Here is a 19,372-nt window from a genome sequence, read left to right on the forward strand (position 1 = left end):
TGCCAAAGTTTGGGGGTGCAAGTGAAACCCCTGCCCTTGTCCCCGCATTTGGGGGGGGACGACACCAAGGTGTACCCACCTTCATATCCCAGGGTTTTCTCCAAAATCCATCCCAAGAAACACAAGCCTGCAGCTTGGAGCTTGAGTCACCCTGACAACTACAGTGAGTTAAAAAAAAAACATAAAATAAATTATAAGATTCCTTCATGAAAACCATCATTTGTCTCTCAGAGCCCAGCGCCTGATAACAACACACTGTAACCAAAGAGAGATACAATTCCTGTCCCTTCCCTCAGCACTGGTTGTCATGCTGGAATTTAATCTGTGATCCAGGCTGGTGATAAAATATAATTTGATTTCGTTCCTAATAAATCATGAACTCTGGAGAAGAAAGACGGTGGGAGAGTTAAGGTTCCCTGAATTTGTCTGTGTGGCAGAACAACATAAAATGGGGAGCTAACGCCAGCACCCCAGCTCAGAGCTTAACATGAACACCCAAAGTAGAGGTTACAGGCAGAAGACAAGCAGATGCTGCCTACCGGCAGGGCCAGGTCAGTCCTGGGAGCAAACCAGGATGGCACTGACCCTGGGACAGTGTGACCCAGTGGCCACCCCTCCAGCTGCAGCCCTTGGGCAGGACAGCTGCTTTGAGTTCAGTGGAGAAGAGGGGCCAAGGGCATGAGACACCCCCCCCCCCCAAGTGCCAGTCCTCGGCCCTCACAGGCCTCCACAGCAAGCCTCAGCACCGGGCCTCAGTCCTCGCAGGCCTCCGGAGCAGGCCTCAGCGCCAGGCCTTGCCCTCACAGGCCTCCGGAGCAGGCCTCAGCAGCAGTCCTCGGCCCTCACAGGCCTCCGGAGCAGGCCTCAGCGCCAGGCCTCAGCCCTCACAGGCTTCAGGCCTCGGCCTCGCCCATTCAGGACAACCGCCGTGGCTCTCCCGAGCTGCCGCAGCACCACCAGCGCCAAGACCGTCGGTCCCAGGCCCGCCCCGCTCCGCCGCTCCCCGCCCCAGCCAGGCACTGAGAAGCCCCGCCCCCACAGCGGGGCTATTTATAGCCTCGGGAATCCCGCGAGACTTGGGTGGGGCCCCCGTCAGGTGAGAACGAGGCGGGGCGGGGCGGGATGGGATGGGATGGGGTTTGCCTTCTGCGGTTCGCTTCGTGCGTCATCATTCGGCGCCCGGCGGCAGCCAGGCCCTGGGGCAGGGGGGTGGGGGGTGCCGGTTGGGGCCTGGAAGCAGCAGCAGCAGCAGCGGCGGGCGAATCCCCGGGAGGCTGGGGGTTGAGGGGCCTTCGGTGGGGTCAGAGAGCACTGGGCCGTGGGGGCCTGAGGGGGGCGGGAGCCTCCAGAGGTGTTGGGGGGGACGCTGAGGCCCGGGGCTGTGGTAGGCCCAGGGCTGGGGCCTGAGCCTGGGGGCTCCACCCAGAACTGGGGGGCACTGGGGACCTTGGGGGGGGTCTGCTACCCCCATAACCCTGTTCTGCTCCCTGGCTGGGGGGCAGCATCTTGGCTGAGGTGGGCAGGGTCTGTCTGTGTGTGTGTGTCCCCTCGCTTCCATCTGCAGCCTCACCCACAGGCAGGCCTCTGTCCCCGGCTGCACCCCGAGCAGCGCACGGTCTCCTCAGCCTCCGCAAGAGCAGCCTGGAGGGCACGGCTGAGGCCCAGAGGCGGCTACAGTGGCCAGGCCCATGCCCAAGAGTGATGGGAGAGGAGGCAGTAAGGGACAGGGTGGGGTTTGCAGAGCGCTGCTGGGCTCTCCTGGTGAAGATGCTGCTTGCAAAGTGCTAAATTGTGTTACTGCTGGCCTGCCCCTGGAGGAAGCGATATGTAAGAGTGAATCTCTATCCCTAACCATTGGTGGTAAATAATAAAAGACTGCCTTTCTCTTCTCCCTGCGTTCTCAGCCCCCTCCAGCAGCTGTTTCTGGAGCAGTGGCCTGTTTCACAACATGCGCTTTTGTGGCAGGGGCACCTGCTGCATGCGGGACTTGCTCACAGCAGCCCTTGGTGCTTTAACCATGTCGTGACTCTTTTTCTGAGGAGCAAAAGTGTCTTAACTATTTTGAGTTTGGCCATCTTTGCCCCTCGCAGAGGGTCAAAATCAGGCCCCAGCCCCAACACTGGCAGGTTGAGCTCTGGCCGTGGCTGTGGGGTGCACAGGCACCCCCAGTTTATGTTACCTGCTGAGTCCCTCATGGTTTTAAATGGTTGGTTTTCGGTCACTGGTGTGTGCTGGAGGGAACCAGGAGCTGGCATCGGCTTGCGGGGGGGGGGGGGGGGGGGGGGTCCGTACCCCACCCCCGCAGCACTATGCTGGGCCCGGGCTCCTCGTGCTTCTGGGCATGATATGGCAGCGCTGGGGGCAAGTCCTGGTCGTGCGGGATGAGATCCAACCCTGCGCCGGGGCAGGGTGGTAATGGGGTGGCTGCAGCGGGGGTACTCCATGGAATGGGGGGCTGAAAGCAAGGCCGTGGGTTGGTGCAGCCCCATGGGACCCATAAGATCCCTACAAAATAACATGTTTGTTTTCTCTCTGCACCGGGTGACAAGTAGCTGTGACTGTCGCTGAGTCCTTTCCTGAGGCCACACTTCCCTCTGCTGGAAGGCCACACGGGCGCATCCTTCTCCATCCAGAAGATCTCGTTTACTGGGAACAGTGGGGAAACCCCCGAACCCCCTCGGGTTGTCACCTGCAGGCACATAAATGATTGACAGTGCACTGGGTGAGGAAAACGTGGCGGTGCCTCGGGCACGACACTTTCGCACCCGTTTCGGGAGCCGAAGTGAGGGGCACGGTCTGGCCGGGCACTGCTCCTGCTCCTCGCCTGCCAGCTGAGCCTGGGGTCTGTGGAGTCTGGCAGCTGCCGGCACCGCTGCCCATGGGGATCAACGTCTGCGAGATGACGCCGGGCAGCCTGAATGTGGATGTCTGAAAGATGGGAGAGGCTGGGGACAGTGGGTGAGGAGAGCTGGATCCAGCCCTGAGGCGTCCCCCCCAGGAGGTTATGCTGCTCGTGGGGCTGAGCCGAGCCCATGCTCTGAGCAGGCTTTGTCATCGCTACTGTGACAGTGATGGGGACAAAGAGAAGTGGGCTCTGATGCCCAGGACCCCCCTCGCTCACCCCACTGCCAAGGCCTGGCTGAGGGGGACTTGACACCAGCTGGCAGCCCCGGAGCCAGGGGGATCCCCTGGTTCTGGTGCAGGGATGTCACTTCTCAGCCCTCCCTCCTTCCCTGTCTGGCAGGCCTGCACCTGGGGGGACCACAGCAGCAGGGGTAGCACGGCGGGTGGTAACGCAATGTCTCCTCCTTGTCACTCTGACCCTGCTAACGCAGGGACAGCAGTGCAGGTCGTGAGGCGGGAGGTGAAGGAAGGCCTTGCTGAGCTGCAGGCTGGCAGACGGGTGAGGTGCGAAATCGGGGGGGGGGTGTTGCTACTTATAGATGCCAGAGTGCGAATGTGGAACCCCACGGCTTTGCGCTTTCATTTGCTGCTGCATGAGAAGGCAGCAAGGGTCGAGGATGGGCAGGCACTGCGTCTGCCTTTTCGGGGTCGCCTTGCTGACCAGAGCTGTTGGCTTTGCAGGTGAGTGAAGGGCAAGAGCAGAGTTGTCTGCAAAATGGCTGGGGACCGTGGGCTCAGGTCGGCTGCAGCAGTCAGATCCCCTGCTGTGGGTAGTTTGCGGTCCCTCATCGCCCTGTGCCTGCAGCCCTGGGGTGAGGGACGGGGCAACGAGCTCCTGGGACCTCCCTTAACTTCTCTTCTGCACCCTGTTTTTCTGATACTTAATTACCCCAAGCCTGGGTACAGCCCCAGCAGGTGAATGGTGTCCTGGGGGGGACCATGCTGCTCTCCCCGGCTCTGCCCCTCAACAAGACGGTGAAGGAGATCGAGTGGAGCTTTTCAGATGGTGACGGTGCCACCATTCAAGTGGCAGAGTTTGGCCCCGGCGGCTTCGAGCGCCCCGACCCCAAGGACCGGTTCAAGGACCGGCTGGAGACGTTCAACAAGACGGCGCTGAAGATCAGGGCCCTGCAGCGAGGTGACAGTGGGGTCTACGGGGCTCGGATTAAACTGCAGCCGGCGGTGGTGGAGGATCAGTTCTTCAACCTCTCCATCTCAGGTGGGTGGTTGCAAAGCAGGGGGATGGATTTTACAGAAATTCTTTCATCTGGGCACTAAACGCCAGCGCGCGTGGCCCCTCTGCTAGTGCAGTTGGGATGTTTCCAGCCCTGGGAACAGATTCGTCCCCATGTCCCCCTCCCCCCTTGTGTGCAAAGTGACAATTTATAATCACTTGAGCTGAGTTCTCAGTAAATTCTGTGGTTTTCCTCGCTGTGAAAAAGCACGGTCCCTGCCCCCTGCCCACCCAGGACTCAGCGCCACTCAGCATCAGGCATGCACCGGGCTGCTGGCTGCACACCAGGGCCCCGCTTTCCCCCCCGCACGGCACGCAGGCGCTCGCCGCTCCTCATGCGTCAAACAGCAGCTGCCGAGCCAAGGCCGGTGAGCACGTAGGCAGCTCCGGCTCTGAGCTTCCTGCTCCTGCACCGTTTCCTGACCTCCTCGCTCCATCATGCTGCAGCCACGTCGGGCTTGAGCTAATTGGCTCTGGCAGCTGGCTGTGGCACAGGGCGTGCGGCTGGTCCCCGCAGCCACAGAGCATGTTGGGCTGCGTCCTGGCTGTTCCCAGCCTCTGCCCAACCTTTTGGTTGCCCCTGAGCTCCCCCGATACAGGAGGGCAGCAGGGAGCATCCGCTTTTGCCAGTGAGTATAATCCCCTTCTGTTGCAGAGCCGCTGCCGGACCCCGAAATCCAGAGCTGGCTGCTTTCGAAGAGCCCCGTGTGGTGCCACCTCATGCTGTGGTGCCACATACCCAGCGGGACCGGAGGCACCGTCATCTGGATGAAACCCCGGGGAGAGCTGGGGGGTGTCGGGGCGCATCCCCTCTGCAGCAGTGTGCTCCATGTTGGGGTGCAGCCCAGTTCCCCCAACACCACCCTCACCTACAGGGTCTGGCATGACCTGGAGGAGAGGATCCGATCCATAGACCTGGCCAGCATGTGCTGGAGCGGAGGTGAGGGCAGCATGGAGGGATCAGAGGGGGGGTGAGGGTCTTGGGGGCCTCTCCTGGTATTTCCAGGCACCCATGAGCTCCCTGCTGCCCCGCAAATGGCTGGTTTGGGAGCCGGGCATCCCCTCACTGTGGTCCTTTCCCCATCACAGGGGACTGCATCAGGCCCAGCTGCTGGACCACAGTGGCTACAGTGGTGTTCCTGGCAGCCTACACCACCACACTGGAGTTTCCCCAAGTCCCTCTGTGGCACTGTCCCTGAAGAAGAGGGATGTGGTAACGGCTCAGACCTCCATGCCCGCCTTCACTGACGCTCTCCACTTTGCATTGGCGCTGCCTGGCTGCCCCTTCGGGCCAGCTCCTCGTGTGGCGGGGACATCCCTCACTGTCACATGCCAAGAACCGCAGCCTGTTTCCATGGCCAGATGGCCCCAGCCACAGCGGCTCTGGCAGCAGCACGTGCTGACAGGAATGATGACCTTGGGACTGATCCCATCTCCTTCCCCTGGGTCCCACAGACACCCTGACATCCCCGCAGAGGACCAAGCCAGCAGCATTTCCCGGCACGATTGTGGGGGAGTGACAGACCCAGCAGCTCTGCTCGGTGTTTCCCAAAGTCCTGAGCCAGCACCTGGTGCTTTCAGCCCACCCAGCCAGACAAGCCCCAGTGAGATGCTGCCCGTCTCCTCATTCATGCAGGGACCATGGGGGATGTCCAGTACAGTGATGCTTCACCTTGCCAGGGATGTCCCAGCCTGCAGAACCCCTCAGTGCCAGCTCATGGGCAGGAGAATTTGGCAGGAGGAAGCCCCTGCCTTGCACAAGAGCTGGTGACATCCCCAGCAAGCGCCTGCCACGGACCCCTGTCTCCAGATGGATGGCCTTCGTGCCATCCAGCCGCATTGTTGTTGTTCTCCTTGGCTCTCAGAGGACCAGCTGGATTTCCCCGTTAGCTGGAATTTTCAACTCAGCGATTTTTATTTCCCCTCTGCCCTTGAGAGATGTGGGAGGAACCGGCAGAGTGGGCAGCATGTCCAGCCCCTGCTTGGCTGCCTGCTTCTCTCAGGGGACCCTGATGGGCAGTTTTGGGACATTCACTGGCCACAAACAGCCCGTGTCCCTCTCTGCACCAGCCTCAGTTTCCCCAGCACTTTGAGGACCCTCTTTGAAAGTGCCCCAGGAGAAGCACTGGAGTTAATAATCCCCTGGGTGCAGGTTAATGATTTTGCTCATAGGTGGGGAGCAGTGAACACTGTCCCATCTGCTCTCTCCTGCTGCAGGGAGAGCAGCCCTGCTGCAGAGGCTGCTTTCCCCCTCCCTGTTTTCCATTTTGAGTTGCTGGAGGTTTTAAATAAAATATAAGCTTTCTGTGCTGCTAATGGAAAGTGCTTCCTTCCAGCCACGGCCCCCGCAGCAGCTCAGGGCTCTGACATTGTGGCTGGAGGCCTTGGTGGGTGGCTTCTGCAGCCCCGAGAGGGGAGAGGTGTGTGAGGGACCGGGGGGAGCCCATGGGGACGATTTGGTGGGTCCACGGCTGCCTTGGCATTACCACCAGACCCTGCCGAGGCATCTATTTCCCAGGTGTGCCCCCTGTGATTCAGCCAAGACCTCCCATCTGCTCGGGGACATCCCCTCCCATGCTGTTTTCTGCACCCAAGGGGGCTCAGGCACCCCCATGCTCCCCATGGGAGTGGAACTGGGGGTGCTCCCACCACCCAGCTCCAGGACGCTCCTGCTGCCTGGGTTTCACCAGGGAAGTGCTCTTGATATTGGGAAGCCCAATTTCAACGAGCCCTCAGTCATCCCCAGGGCCAGCGGGAGACCTGGTAGGGCTGTGCTGGGCATCGCCAGCGTTAATCCAGGCACTGAACCAGGCTGACGAGGGATGCTGCAGGGTCGGGGGTCACCAGCAGCCCCCACCATGCTCGCTTAGCATCCTTGGTGGCATGGGTCCTACACGCTCCCCCCCCCCCAACCACCTCATCATTTATGGCCAGCTAATTAATAAGCTGGCTGTGCCCTGCTATGCACGGCTTCCTACGACTTGGAGCGAGAGGCGGCTTTGCTCCTCCCCATCTCTCCTGCTGCTGACTCTGCCCACTGAGCCACACGAAGAGTCGAGGAGGAGAAATGGAGGGGGAATTGGCCAGGAGCAAAGCCCAGCTACCCTCGCTGCTCCTGGCGCTGCTCAGCCTCTGGCCAGGTGAGTGGGTGGGCAGCCGCTGCTGAGCCCTCCTCCCTCGGGAGCCTTGTGGCAGGGGACTGGTGGCAGGGTGGGCTACGGGCAGGGATGCCGACCCCATCCTGCCTTCTCCCTGCCTGCTGCTGGCTAATTGCAGCCCACCCCAATGCTGCCCCTCCATCCCTCTACACTCCCGGGCGCGAGATGATTTCTGGAATGCTGGTTTAGCGGTCCAGACTTAATGAGAGGTTTCATAATGAGGCGGCAGCCAAGCGGCCACGGATGCCCCGACTCCATCCCCCCGTGAGGGTCCCCTCACCCCTAACGTGGCTTCTGCCAGGTGCTGCTGTCGCCCCACGGAGCCCTTTAACCCCCCGGGACCATGCCAGATCTGACTGTGAAGCGGCTCCTTACATAAAGCAGGAGCGAGGAATCCCCTTAATTCCCAGCGTGCTAATCCACACTTTTAATAATTCCCATAAAACCTCCAATTCCTACAGAAAGCATCTAGTAGTACGGGCAGATTAGCGGCAGGGGGGTTATCTTCCTAATGATTAATTGGCTTCACGAGCAAGACAGGCTGTCGCCAGCCATTGGGCAGGAGGGCTGTGGTACAAGGTGCCAGTTCTGCCACACTGATGACAAATATCTGACCCAGCTAGATGGAAAATAGACTGTTAATGATGCTTCGGAGTTTTCCAGCTGCTTTCTTTGATCAAAATTATTTGATATCAGAGTGTGTGTGGGGGGGGGGGGTGATGAGAAAGAGCAAAATCTGGGCTGGCGGTGAATAAACACTGGGCTAAAATCAGCCCCGTAGCCGTATTTTTGAGGGTCTGATGGAGACCCGAGTTGGATTAATCTGGATGCCAAATGCATCATGATGCATCGAGCATCAACGTGTTTGTCCCCCTCCCTCGCCCACTGGATCCTGCCATGGGGTCGTGGCTACGGAGACTTGGGTTCCCGGAATCCTGTGGTAAACAGGATGAACCGGGAGGATGCCAGGGAGGCAAGGCAGTGGCTGGGCTTGGCAGAGGCCTGGAACCAGCCGGCTTTTCCCAGTCGTCATTTCCTCTAACTACTCATACAATAGGGTGGGGGTGGCCGGCAGGGACCCCCCCACAGAGCCACAGCTGGCGGATGTACTGTGGGAGGGTAGAAAACGCTGGGAGGGGTGCAGGGAGCATGCCCATGCGGTTGCCCATGCTGTTGCCTGCACGGTGCCCTAGGTGAGCAACCCCCGGTTTAAACGCGGTGGGCAGCGCCACTGGGGAAGCACGGCTGACGGACAGACGGACGGCGGGCAGACGGGGCACACATGCACCTCCAGCCTTCACATGGCTGTGGCGAGGGATGGGGGAAGAGCATCTGCCCGAGGTCCTCCATAAGGAGCCTGATGAGCTTCTGCAGGACCCCCCCCAGCTCCTTTTTCCTACTCAGGGTGGTGGCTGTCCCCTCCTGTCCCCCTCCAGACCCCAAACCTGGGTCTCAGGACTCCCAGCTTCCCCCTCATCATGCCACTGATCCCCCCATGTCACCCCGCTCCCACGCACAGGCTCAGCATCCTCCCTTCAAGCTCAGCGAGAGCCACGCGTCGATGGTGCCCACGGCCGGGGCAGCTTCATAGGGCCCCGAAAACTTCACAGGCACCCAGGAAAGCAGTAGAAATCTGATCGGGGTTATGATTCGCCTGGAAGAACAGGAATCGAGCCTGGGATAAGCAGGATCAGCACAACAAAAGCTCCAGCAACGTGGAGCACTTCTTATAAAGCAAAGCAAAGAGGCAGCTTGTAATGTGGGGCTGCTGGAGGGTTTTATACAAAGTAAACACTCGAATGTCTGTGTTTAATCTGCTTTAATATACAGGCACATCTGCTTCTGCCTCCTGCGGGCGGGGGGAGAGGAGGGGAGGCGGCAGGGGCCTGCACGGAGGCGATGCAGGACCCATCAACCCGTTGTGGGGACCCATCCTAGCCGGGACAGGGGGAAAGCCACTTGCCCCGACCTCACCATTCCAACGGCTGGGCAACCCGATCCCCACGTGGGACAAGGAGAGGGAGAAGGGGAGGCTGTTATCCCAGTGGCAGAGAAGCGTGGGGGGCTGCGGGGGCCGGGGCCGGCAGAGGAGACAGCTTGTGGGTAGGCGGGAGCTGCCAGGAGCGAGGGAGGTGGTGCCGAGCAGCTCCTGGCATGATTTTGCAGAGAGCTGTCGATGCTGCCAAAAAAACCCCATGGTGGCAGCTCAGATGGAGGGGCTGAAACTTGCCCCTTGCTGAAACTTGCTGGGGAGCCGCCTGGGATAGAGACAGCAAATTCCATCCCTGCGGGAATCACCCTGGTCCTGCATCTCGGAGGTGGCTCCATCCCTTCTGGGTCCAGCATCTCCACCATGCAGGGACCCCAGCAGCCATCCCAGCTCTCCCCCATCACCTTAACCCTTGTCGATCTTTCGTAGGCATCTTGGCCGAGGCGCGTTTTAAGGCGGACAATGATGTTTTGCAGATGCTGGCTGGGAACTCCTCCCAGACTCTGTTGGAGCGTTGTTCCGGTGAGAGCCCGGCTGCAGCCCCGGGGATGGCACGGTTCAGATGGGGCACCCGCATCTGAACCAGTAGATGCTTTATTTTTTTTTTTGGCAACCAGTCTCCAAGCCCTGCATCCTTCCCTCCCTGCCAGAGTAGGAAGCGGCTCCGTCAGGATACGGGGTCTTTTGGGTGGGGACATCCCCGTCCCCAGCCCAGAAAGGGACCAGCCAGCGGAGAGACCAGGTGGCTGCGTCAGGGTGGGGAGATGCTGCTTCTTCCACCCGAAAAGGGACACGTCCCCAAGGGTCCTTCTGTCCCTGTCTTTTCCCTGCTGTCCCCGTCTTGTCCCTATGCACCCGATGACTTTCTGCCTTGTCCGCAGAGCTCCTCTTTGGCCAAGCCAGGGCACAGCCCCAGGAGGTGAATGGTGTCCTGGGGGGGACCGTGCTGCTCTCCCCAGCTCTGCCCCCCAACAAGACAGTGAAGGAAATCGAGTGGAGCTTTTCAGATGGTGACAGTGCCACCATTCAAGTGGCAGAGTTTGGCCCCGGTGGCTTTGAGCGCCCTGACCCCAAGGACCGGTTCAAGGACCGGCTGGAGATGTTCAACAAGATGGCACTGAAGATCAGGGCCCTGGAGCGGGGCGACAGTGGGGTCTACGGGGCTCGGATTAAACTGCAGCCGGCGCTGGTGGAGGATCAGTTCTTCAACCTCTCCATCTATGGTGAGCGGCTGCATGCTGGGGATTTGGCAGAGGTGCTGGGGGCAAACCTAGAAAGCCCTGAGTGCGAGCACTAACCCCTTTACAGGTGGGGAAACTGAGGCACGGAGCAATGTTGGGGTTTACCAGGGTTAGGTTAGACCCCAGCCTTTGCACCCCAGTGCCTGCAGCCCCTCAAGCTCTGCAAAAGGCCAAATCCTGCCACCGCAGGGGTCCCCGGGCTGGCCGTGCCATGCCCTGCTGGGGACAAGCATGGTGGTGGGGATGAGCAGGGTGGAGAAATCCCTGCCGTCCCATGCTGATCCGTCCCCTCCATTGGATGCAGAGTCGGTGCCAAGCCCCCGGACCCGCAGCCAGCTCCTGGCCAGCACCCTGGAGTGGTGCAACCTGACGTTGCAGTGCCAGGGCGCTGGCAAAGGCGCCGTCAATGTCACCTGGAAGAAGGACAACATCATCCGGGACCTGACCTCTGACCGCCACCAGCTCTCCCCAGATGGGACCACCCTACGGTTGGCCCTACCACCCACCGCCGCCAACGTCACCTACGCCTGCACTGTCAGCAACCCTGCTGACCAGAAGGTCGTCCTCTTTGACCTGCAAGCCATCTGCCAAAGCGGAGGTGAGACCCTCGCCCCGGGGATGCACAGGTGTCCGACATCAGCTGGCTGGCTTGGCATGGGTGGGGGGCTCAGCCCTTGATGGGGGGTTGGCACTGCTCTCTCTGCCCACCCAGGGGGACAGACGTCCTTCTCAAAGTCGGGGTACATCGTCCTGACCCTCATCCTGCTGGCGGTGAGCTTGGGGGGAGCCTTCTGGTGCTGGCGGATGAATAGTGAGAAGGCAGCAGACCCAGGCAAGTGAAGCCGCCCCCCTCCCTGAGAGTTGGCATGGCTTTGAGGGGCCTGGGGGAGTGTGTGTGGGAGTTCCTGGCCCCCCCTCATGCCCTGCTCCCCTGCAGCTGCCACCCCCACAGCGCCCGCTGAGGAGAGCCCCTCTGACCCCCAGTACGCCGAGATCGTGCGCCGGAGCCCCCCGGAAGGTAATGACCAGGTGAGGCCCCCGGGGGGCTGGGGGCTGCTTCCCAAGGAGGGCTGTGCTGGGGGATCCCAGCCATGCTGAGGGGGTCCCAGCCAAACTGGGGTCCCAGCAATGCTGGGGTCCTGACAACTCCAGGAGTCCCCGTCATGCCGGGAGTCATGGCAACACTAGGGGTCCCAGCCACATTGAGGGTCTTGGCTGACTGGGAGTCCTGGCCACGCTGGGGTCCTAACAACACTGGGGGCCCCAGCTATGCCAGGGGGTCCTGGCCAAACTGGGGTCCCAGCCACACTGGGCTTATGACAACACTGGGGGTCCCAGCCACAGCGGAGTCATTTTCAAACTGGAGGTCCTGCCAAACCGGGGGTCCTGGCCACACCAGGGTCTTGGCTACACCAGGGGTCCCAGTCACGCTGAGGTCATGGCATCATGGGGGCCCCAGCCACACTGGGGGTCCCAGTCACACTGGAGTCATGGCCACACTGGGGGTCATGGCCATATTGGGGGTCCCAGCAATGCCGGGGGTCCCATCAACACTGGGCGTCCCAGCCACACCAGCGTCCCAGCCACACCAGGGACGTGGTCACACTGGGGATCCTGACCACAGCAGCGTCCTGGCCCCACGGGACACCCATGGGTGCAGGCTGAACTCCGTGCCAGGGCAGAGCAACCCGCAGGCGCTCCCCAGGCTGGGGAGGGGAGTGGGGCTGGTGGGTCCCTCAGCAGCCCCCCAATTTCTGCCGCAGGGCCTCAGTCACCCTGAAAATAACCAGGAGCAGAGCCCGCCACAGAAAGCACTGGTCACCACCGTCTATGAGCAGATCCACCGGGCGCCAGAGGACACAGCCGAAGAGGTGACATAGGCCCTCAGGTGCGGGGGGGCTGCCCTCAAAAAAGGACTGATGCCGGGTTGGGGGGGTGTCTGTATGTGGGGACCCCCTGAACCTCCATCACTGCACACTGCGGAGGCTGAAGGGGCTCCTTTTTCCTGCAGGCACCCGCAGAGCCGGAGCATCGGGATTTCCCGGAAGGGCTGTAAAGTGCGTTGTGTGCCAAATCCGAACCCTTCAGCCCCCGTTTTGGCTCCGGGGATGGGAGGCACCATCTCGGGGCGATAACCGGCCGGATGCTTTCCCCCCCACCTCCGGTTTCTCTCCAATCTCCTTGTCTGATGCCCTTTGAGACTGTTTTGGGGAGCAGGATCCTGGACCAAGGCAGAGACAAGCAGCGGCGAAGCTGGGGGACCCTCCGTGGTCCCCAGATACCCCCGGGATGCTCCGGGATGGGGACACACACACACACACACACTGGGGTTCACCTCCCACATGCTGCCACTGCCGGGCTTGGCCGGGGCTGGGGGCATTGGGGAGGGCAGGGGCACATCCTGGTGCCAGCCAGGCCATGCTGCTTCAGCACGGCACTGCACGTCCAGGATGAGACCCCCTTGGGCAGACTGACACCCTCCCACCCCACCCCACTCCCACCCATTCCCAGGCCTCCCCCCCACCTTCAGCTCCCCCCCCGGAGCCTCACAGGGACCCTCTGTGGGGAGATGCCCACACAGGGTGGACCTGCCCACCCGCTTCGCCGCTGCCACAGAGACACGGGGAGGGGGGACACTGGGGTGTCCCCCCAGTCCCGTCCCATGCAGCTTCCACTGGAGTGGACCCAGGTGGCATCTCCGGGGCCATGGAGGGATGCAGAAGGGACTGTCGCCCATGCAGACCCACCGAGAAGCACCCCCCCCTTCCCCACTCCCCGAGCTGTTGCCTGTGTAGCCCGTATTGTGACGATGGAGGGGTTGTCTCACTGCCTGTGTGTCCAGCACCTACTGTCACGGGGCCCCTCGCTCGGCCAGACCTCCCGCCGTTGTAAAAACAGCAAATAAATGTTGGTGAGATCACAGGGGAGAGCTGGTGGAGCGGGCACGCGTGGGTGTGCGTGGGCATGCATGTGCGTGTGTGTGCATGCATGTGCATGTGCACACGTACACCTCTTTCTCTCCGTGCATCCGCACGTGGACCCGTTGCAGTAAAAACATCCTGGGGCCGTGCAAACTGCCCAGGTTTGGGGCTGCAGCCCAAGAAACCCCAGCCAGGCCCCCTGTGTGCAGAGGAGCGACACAGCTGCCTCTCGCTTCCCTTTTTGGAAAGGCAGCAGCGGCGTGACCTCTGCTTGTGGTCTGTGTGCTGCCTGGGGCCAGCCCGGCCCCCCACATCCCTCCCCGAAACCCAGGGGGCTCTCGCAGCCTGACCCTCCATCACAGCTGGGAGTCCCAAGGGGTGACAACCGCCATGGGGACAGGGCAGGGCTGTCCCCAGAGACCTGCTCCTCTTTTACCTGTCTTCTGCTGCTGCTGTGGGGGTTTTGATGCAGCAAAAGCTTCTCAAGCAAAGACTTTGCTGCTGGTGGTAAGAAACTGGCCGAGCCCCCAGCAAGAAATGCAGCATCGGGGCAGGGGAACGGGATATCCCTGGTGCTGGGGATGGAACATCCCGGGTGCCAGGAACCCAACCAGGACATTTCCAAGCCAACAGGGACCCTCTCCCCTCAATTTAAAGCCAGGGAAACCTTCCTTGGGAAGAGCAGCCACCCCAGCTTAGCCCCATGGTGGGAACAAGGACTCATCCTTATCCCAGGTGTGCTCAGCTCCATACAGGCAGCCAGCCCAGCTGGTATTATTTACCCAACAGCAGGCAGGAGCAGACAGCATCGGGCTCTTTCCTTTATTTATTACACCTGGTTCCCAGGGGGAAATCAAGGGCTGGGCAGTGGGGATCAGCCTGGGGGTTTTGGGGATCAGCAAAAAACCCTTGGTGCAGCTGGAGGGAGAGATCCCACTGACCCCAACCCATGGCTGGGCTGTGCTGGCTGTGGCTTGGCGACATCCCCATGGTGTCTTTGCGTCACCCCTCCCCTGGGAAGGTGTGTTACCATACGTGGGTAGATTTGCATGTTCACTCCCTCCAAGCTGGTACATAGAGCTGAGATCAAGGTTTTGAGCTCGCAGCAGTGTTGGAGCAATGGGGATGTCGCTCGGCCGCCCATGTCCCCGCGTCCCCTGGCTACTGGCGCTGCTCCTCGTGGTGGCAGGTAGGAGTGAGGGGAGGGCAGCAACTGTGCTGGGGGGGGACCATGGCTGTTCCGATGCTTGCGACCCCCATTTTTTAGGGAGCGGGCAGTGGTGGGAGAGAGCTGGGGAGTGTGGCTTTGGGTCCCAGTTGCAAAACGAACCCTAGCCCTGGGAGTTTAGAAAATACATGAAATATTAAGGGCAAGAACAGGAATTTCCCTCGGCAAAGAAGCCGGGAATGATGCACCAGGGCATTGGTGGTTCCTTACTGGGGTGAGCTGGGGCTGCTTGCTTGCAGCTGATGGGGGGAAATGATGTGGGGCATTGCTCAGCCTCCCCTCCTCACTTTATTGCCAGCATAAATCAATCCTCAAGAGGTTTATGGACCCCAGGGCCAGCGCTTGGGGCTGTTTCCTCCTTCTTCTGCTCCGTGGCTGCTGCTGGATGCCCTCGGCCCAGCTAACCCGCCACAGGAAAAAGGAAAATTAATTTTGGCGAGTTATGGAGGAAGGCAAGGAGGGGCGATCTCCCCTCTTTGTTTGCCTGTGTGTTTCCATGAGGAGGAAGAGGGAGGCCAAAGGGTGGCTTGGCCCTGGATTGCTCTGGCTGTGCTGCAGCATTACTGCTACATACCCACCTCTTCGGGGTTTGGGGGGGGCCCTGTATCCTGCAGCTGTCGGGTGCACCTGGAAAACGCTTGATGGGTGCAATGAGTGGTCAGGGGTTGGGTGCTGCCCAGCGTTTAACCACCACCTAGCTGGGTGCCCCTGGGGATGGCTGGGACACGGCAGTGCCATGGTCTCACTCCCTACCACCACACACAGCCACTGAACTGAGCGCAGTGTCCCGCCAGCACCCGACGTGGTGGTACCCAAATGAATCCCCCGACTCTGCTCCCAGGGGAGCGCATGCCCTGAACTGGGGGGTGGGGGTGTCCACAGCCATGCTCGCATGATGGGTGATGAACCCCCCAACGCTGCGCTGGTGCATGCGGTTTGCAGCTATGCTGGCTGCGTGGTGCCCTTCACCTCTCCTTCCTCTCTGAAAAACAAAGCAGTGGAGGGAGAGGTCAGAGCCGGCCCCAAAGCATGCAAGAGGTGAACAACCGGTGAGTTGGGGTGCAGAATGAGCCCTGCAGTGTGGGGACATGGCTGTCTGTCTGTCTTTCCCCTGTCCGGGGGTGGCTGCATCAACATCTTGCAGCATTCAACATCTTGGAGTCGCATCGCCTGGCGTGGGCAGCTCTGCTGCTGGGAGCATCTCACTGTCACCCCAGGAATAGAGGGGCTGCACCCCCCCAAAAAGCTCAGCGCTGAGCTGCCCCACAGCCCTGGACGGAGGGTCCCTGTCGCCACTGGGACCCATGGCAACATTTCCCAAAGGTTTAACCTCAAATGTGCCCCAGTTTGAGCCTCACTTGGGCGCAGGCATGGTGGGGAGAGCATCCCCATCCTCTCCGTGAAGCCCTGGCTGGTCCCTATCATGGGGATGACCCATGCACAGTGTGGCGTGACACTGGGACAACACAAGATGATACTGGGAAGGCACCACGAGCGCCCAGCATCCCCCCTGGCCCTGGGGGATGCCTAGCCCCATGCGTGGTACCCAGCCACCAGGTATGCTGGCAGGAGAGGTGATGGGTGTGGGATTAAATGAATCATCTCAGGTGGGCACTGCACTGTCATGAGTAAGGCACCAGTGGGCAGGTGCCCACAGGTACCTCAGGTGGGGGCTGTGGGCAGGAACAGGGGGTCTGCTGGGGGTCCCCATCCTCCACACTATCCCTGTCCCAGCCAGGCTGCCCAGCCCTGGCATGTGAACGGCATCCTGGGGGGGTCTGTGCTGCTCTCCCAGGTTCTGTACCCCAACAAGACAGTGAAGGAGACTGAGTGGAGCTTTTCAGTCGGTGCTGGTGCCACCATTCAGGTGGCAGAGTTTGGCCCCCGTGGCTTCAAGCGCCCCGACCCCAAGGACCAGTTCAAGGACTAACTGGAGATGTTCAACAAGACAGCACTGAAGATCAGGGCCCTGGAGCAGAGTGACAGTGGGGTCTACAGGGCTTGGATTAAACTGCACCTGGACGTGGTGGAGAATCAGTCCTTCAACCTCTCTGTCTACAGTGAGCGGCTGCAAAGCAGCAGGTGGTAGAGTTGGGTTTACAGCCCCAGCGGGACCAGCATGTGGGACAGGCAATAAAACCCTTCTACACCTGGAGTTATCAGCGCCCAGGAAAGGGGAAGAGAAATTGTTCTTGCTGCTGAGCATCTGTCATGGGAATTTTCCTGGGATTATGACTAACCACAATCCACCCCCACCTGCACTTCCCCTTCCCACACCCCCTCGCTGCCCCTCTGGCCCAGCTCGCTCTCCCTGGGGGATCAAGGGTGTACCAGGGTGTCCTCGGGGTGTCCCTGGGCAGGCTGGGTCCTATGACAGGTTTTGTTTACACCTTAAACAGGGCTGGTGCCAGTGCCGGGGATCCAGCACCAGCTGCTCTCCCTCACCACCCAAGGGTGCAATGTCACCCTGTGGTGCTGGGTGCCGGCCGGCAGCGATGCTGAAGCCATCTGGCAGCTCAGCAGCTCCCCCAGGACGCCATGGGGACAGCTCTGTGAAGACAGCCAGACGCTGTGCCTGGCCATGCCTGCCAGCACCTTCAACTCCAGCTACACCTGCGTGGCCCGAAATCCCATCCAGGAGAAGAACACCTCCATCCCCCTGGATGCCCTGTGCCAGCAGGGTAAACACCCACCCCACCCCCCCAGGCACCCACTGCCACCCAACCAGCAGTGTCCTGGCACCCACCACGGCTTGTTGCAGCAGGGACGCCTGACTGGTGGAGGTGGCATATGTGCCTGGGGCCGCTGGCCATGGGTGTGGGAGCCCTGCTCAACATCATCTGGCTGCGGAGGAAGAAGAGGAGGAAGAAAGCAGCCAAGGGAGGTGGGTGCTACTGGGTCAAGGCTATGTCTTCGCAGCCGGGATTGCTTAGCAAACAGAGCTGGGAAAGAGGGAACCAGCTTTTTTCCTTTGCTGTGGCTCTGCCTGCCTGCCTTCCCCTGCCTGCCCTGCCTGGACCAGGATGGCTCCATCACCTCCTTCCCCGCATCCCAGCTCCCCTTGGCTCACTCCCACCTGCTCCTCTCTCCATAGCCGCCCTCACCTCCCCCTCCAGCAAGGATGCTCTGTCGGAGCCATTTTACGCTGAGATCCAAAGGAGAACCCCCCCCAGAGACGCATGAGTGGGTGAGGCTGGGGGGCCGGGGCCAAATTTGGCTCCTGGCCAGTTGCACAGCGATGCTGGAGCTGAATTCGGCTCATGCTGGGGCCAGGCTCCAGCTTTCAGCCCTTCCCTCCAGGTTGACGGTCCCTCCATGTCCCCGACGTCCCCTGAGCTGGGGGCTGCAGCCCCCTTCCACAAACCCCATCCCCCTGGAAGCAGCTCCTGGCTCCTGGGGTGGATGGGGAGGTGCCACGAGGTGACATTGAAGGGCACTTTCCAGGGCCACCATGTCCCCAGCCAGGGAGCGGCTGCGACCATCCCCCTGCCAAAAGGTGAGTGGCTTGGGGGGGGTTTCTCCCTGTTTTCTGGCCCCGAGCAGCAAGACCACCCCACCACCATCTACAGCTAGCTGCAGGCAGGCACCGGCAGCTGGGCCGAGACGGTCGCCTTGCCCGCCGCGGCCAGTGAGTGCCGCAGGCATCTCATCCATGCCGGCACCGGGGGGGGGGGGGGTCTCCATCCTCATCCCACCAGCCACAGAGGGACCCGGCTCTGTCCCAGCAGTGATTGTCCCCACTTTGTCCCCAAGCAGCACAGCTGGAGCAGCAGGACGGGACCCACTGAGCCCCCATGACACCGGGCAGGAGCGGCTGCTGCACGAAGCTGTGGGCTGACGGACACTCGTGTACCCCCCCCCCCCCGCCTCCTCCATGTTCCCCCACCTCTGCTGTGGGAGCAGAGCAGGACTCGGGGCAGGGGGGTGGGGGGGGTGGAAAGCAGCAGCCCTGGGGGCTGCCACATCCGCTTTCCCCAAACCCAAGAGCAGCCTGGCAGGGATGGGGGTGTGGGACAGGCTGGAGGGGGGGCCCAACCCCCACCCCTTGGCTCACATGTGACTCCAATAAAGGTGGGTGAAGGTGAGGTGTGGGTGGATTTATGGGGGCCAAAGTCCCCCCTGGGGCACCCAGAGGTGTGGGGGCTCTGGGTGATGGGGGGCCCAGCACCCATAGGGGGGCAGGGAAAAGCACCCCATGTCTCTGTGCAGCAGGTCAGGGGTGGGCCACAGGGTGCCCTCTCCTAGAGTGTGGGGCCTCCCCAGCTGCCCGCACCCCAGGGCCGGATCCTGCACAAGCAGGTCCCCCCATACAGCCTCATCCCCATAGGGCCTGGTCCCCATAGGGCCGAATCCTGCATGGCTGGATCCCTACACAGCTGTGTCCCAACACAGTCATACACCTGCACAGCTGGATCCTCATACAGTCACACCCCTGCACAGTTGGATCCCAGTAAAGTAGGATGTCTTCACAGCTGGATCCCCATGCAGTGGCATCCCTGCACGACTGGATCCCAGCAAGGTGGGACCCCTGCACAGCTGGACCCCCATATACCAAGGCCCCTGCACAGTCGGATCCCTGTAAATTCGGACCCCTGCACAGCTAGGTCCCAGCAAGGTGGGACCCCTGCACAGCTGGACCCCCATATACCAGCATCCCCGCACAGCTGGATCCCTGTAAAGTAGGACCCCTGCACAG

At 61.2% G+C, this 19,372-nt stretch overlaps 3 protein-coding genes across 6 annotated transcripts; all 3 read left to right on the top strand.

Moving 5' to 3' along the window:
• The first annotated feature begins 1,464 nt into the window (after positions 1-1,464).
• On the top strand, positions 1,465-6,454 carry LOC138687409 (uncharacterized). Of its 2 annotated transcripts, none has more exons than XM_069794362.1 (4): positions 1,465-1,860; positions 2,553-4,123; positions 4,794-5,078; positions 5,228-6,454. In XM_069794362.1, the coding sequence occupies exons 2-4, from the start codon at positions 3,844-3,846 to the stop codon at positions 5,335-5,337; spliced, it is 675 nt and encodes a 224-aa protein (XP_069650463.1). In that variant the 5' UTR covers positions 1,465-1,860; positions 2,553-3,843; the 3' UTR covers positions 5,338-6,454. The 2 variants fall into 2 exon arrangements, with proteins under 2 accessions (XP_069650463.1, XP_069650464.1); XM_069794363.1 differs by having other exon boundaries at positions 1,465-1,827.
• A 676-nt stretch (positions 6,455-7,130) lies between these two features.
• On the top strand, positions 7,131-13,449 carry LOC138687410 (SLAM family member 8-like). Of its 3 annotated transcripts, none has more exons than XR_011326598.1 (8): positions 7,131-7,278; positions 9,716-9,808; positions 10,168-10,509; positions 10,832-11,125; positions 11,240-11,359; positions 11,465-11,545; positions 12,291-12,415; positions 12,539-13,449. XR_011326598.1 is itself a non-coding variant. In XM_069794365.1 (8 exons), exons 1-7 carry the CDS (start codon positions 7,206-7,208, stop codon positions 12,405-12,407), a joined length of 1,131 nt encoding a protein of 376 aa, XP_069650466.1. In that variant the 5' UTR covers positions 7,143-7,205; the 3' UTR covers positions 12,408-12,415; positions 12,539-13,449. The 3 variants fall into 3 exon arrangements, 2 of the variants coding, with proteins under 2 accessions (XP_069650466.1, XP_069650467.1); XM_069794365.1 differs by having other exon boundaries at positions 7,143-7,278; positions 11,465-11,556; XM_069794366.1 differs by lacking the exon at positions 9,716-9,808 and having other exon boundaries at positions 7,145-7,278; positions 11,465-11,556.
• Positions 13,450-15,571: 2,122 nt separating this feature from the next.
• LOC138687549 (uncharacterized) lies at positions 15,572-18,988 on the top strand. Its single transcript, XM_069795506.1, has 4 exons — positions 15,572-15,685; positions 16,613-16,754; positions 17,076-17,357; positions 17,441-18,988. Exons 1-4 carry the CDS (start codon positions 15,572-15,574, stop codon positions 17,857-17,859), a joined length of 957 nt encoding a protein of 318 aa, XP_069651607.1. The 3' UTR covers positions 17,860-18,988.
• Positions 18,989-19,372: the final 384 nt, after the last annotated feature.

The sequence above is a fragment of the Haliaeetus albicilla genome, chromosome 10 (assembly GCF_947461875.1).
Source record: "Haliaeetus albicilla chromosome 10, bHalAlb1.1, whole genome shotgun sequence".
In the NCBI taxonomy this organism is placed as follows: Eukaryota; Metazoa; Chordata; class Aves; order Accipitriformes; family Accipitridae; genus Haliaeetus; species Haliaeetus albicilla.

Bases quoted from the DNA above. Each gene is read 5' to 3' on its own strand.
- LOC138687409 (XM_069794362.1), top strand. From the start codon at position 3,844: ATGCTGCTCTCCCCGGCTCTGCCCCTCAACAAGACGGTGAAGGAGATC. The intron at 4,124-4,793 runs GTGGGTGGTTGC...CTTCTGTTGCAG, and splicing joins CTTCAACCTCTCCATCTCAG to AGCCGCTGCCGGACCCCGAA. The intron at 5,079-5,227 runs GTGAGGGCAGCA...TCCCCATCACAG, and splicing joins CAGCATGTGCTGGAGCGGAG to GGGACTGCATCAGGCCCAGC.
- LOC138687410 (XM_069794365.1), top strand. From the start codon at position 7,206: ATGGAGGGGGAATTGGCCAGGAGCAAAGCCCAGCTACCCTCGCTGCTC. The intron at 9,809-10,167 runs GTGAGAGCCCGG...CCTTGTCCGCAG, and splicing joins TCTGTTGGAGCGTTGTTCCG to AGCTCCTCTTTGGCCAAGCC. The intron at 11,557-12,290 runs GTGAGGCCCCCG...TTTCTGCCGCAG, and splicing joins CCCCGGAAGGTAATGACCAG to GGCCTCAGTCACCCTGAAAA.
- LOC138687549 (XM_069795506.1), top strand. From the start codon at position 15,572: ATGGGTGATGAACCCCCCAACGCTGCGCTGGTGCATGCGGTTTGCAGC. The intron at 15,686-16,612 runs GTCAGAGCCGGC...GACTAACTGGAG, and splicing joins ACAAAGCAGTGGAGGGAGAG to ATGTTCAACAAGACAGCACT. The intron at 16,755-17,075 runs GCAGGTGGTAGA...CACCTTAAACAG, and splicing joins CAGTGAGCGGCTGCAAAGCA to GGCTGGTGCCAGTGCCGGGG.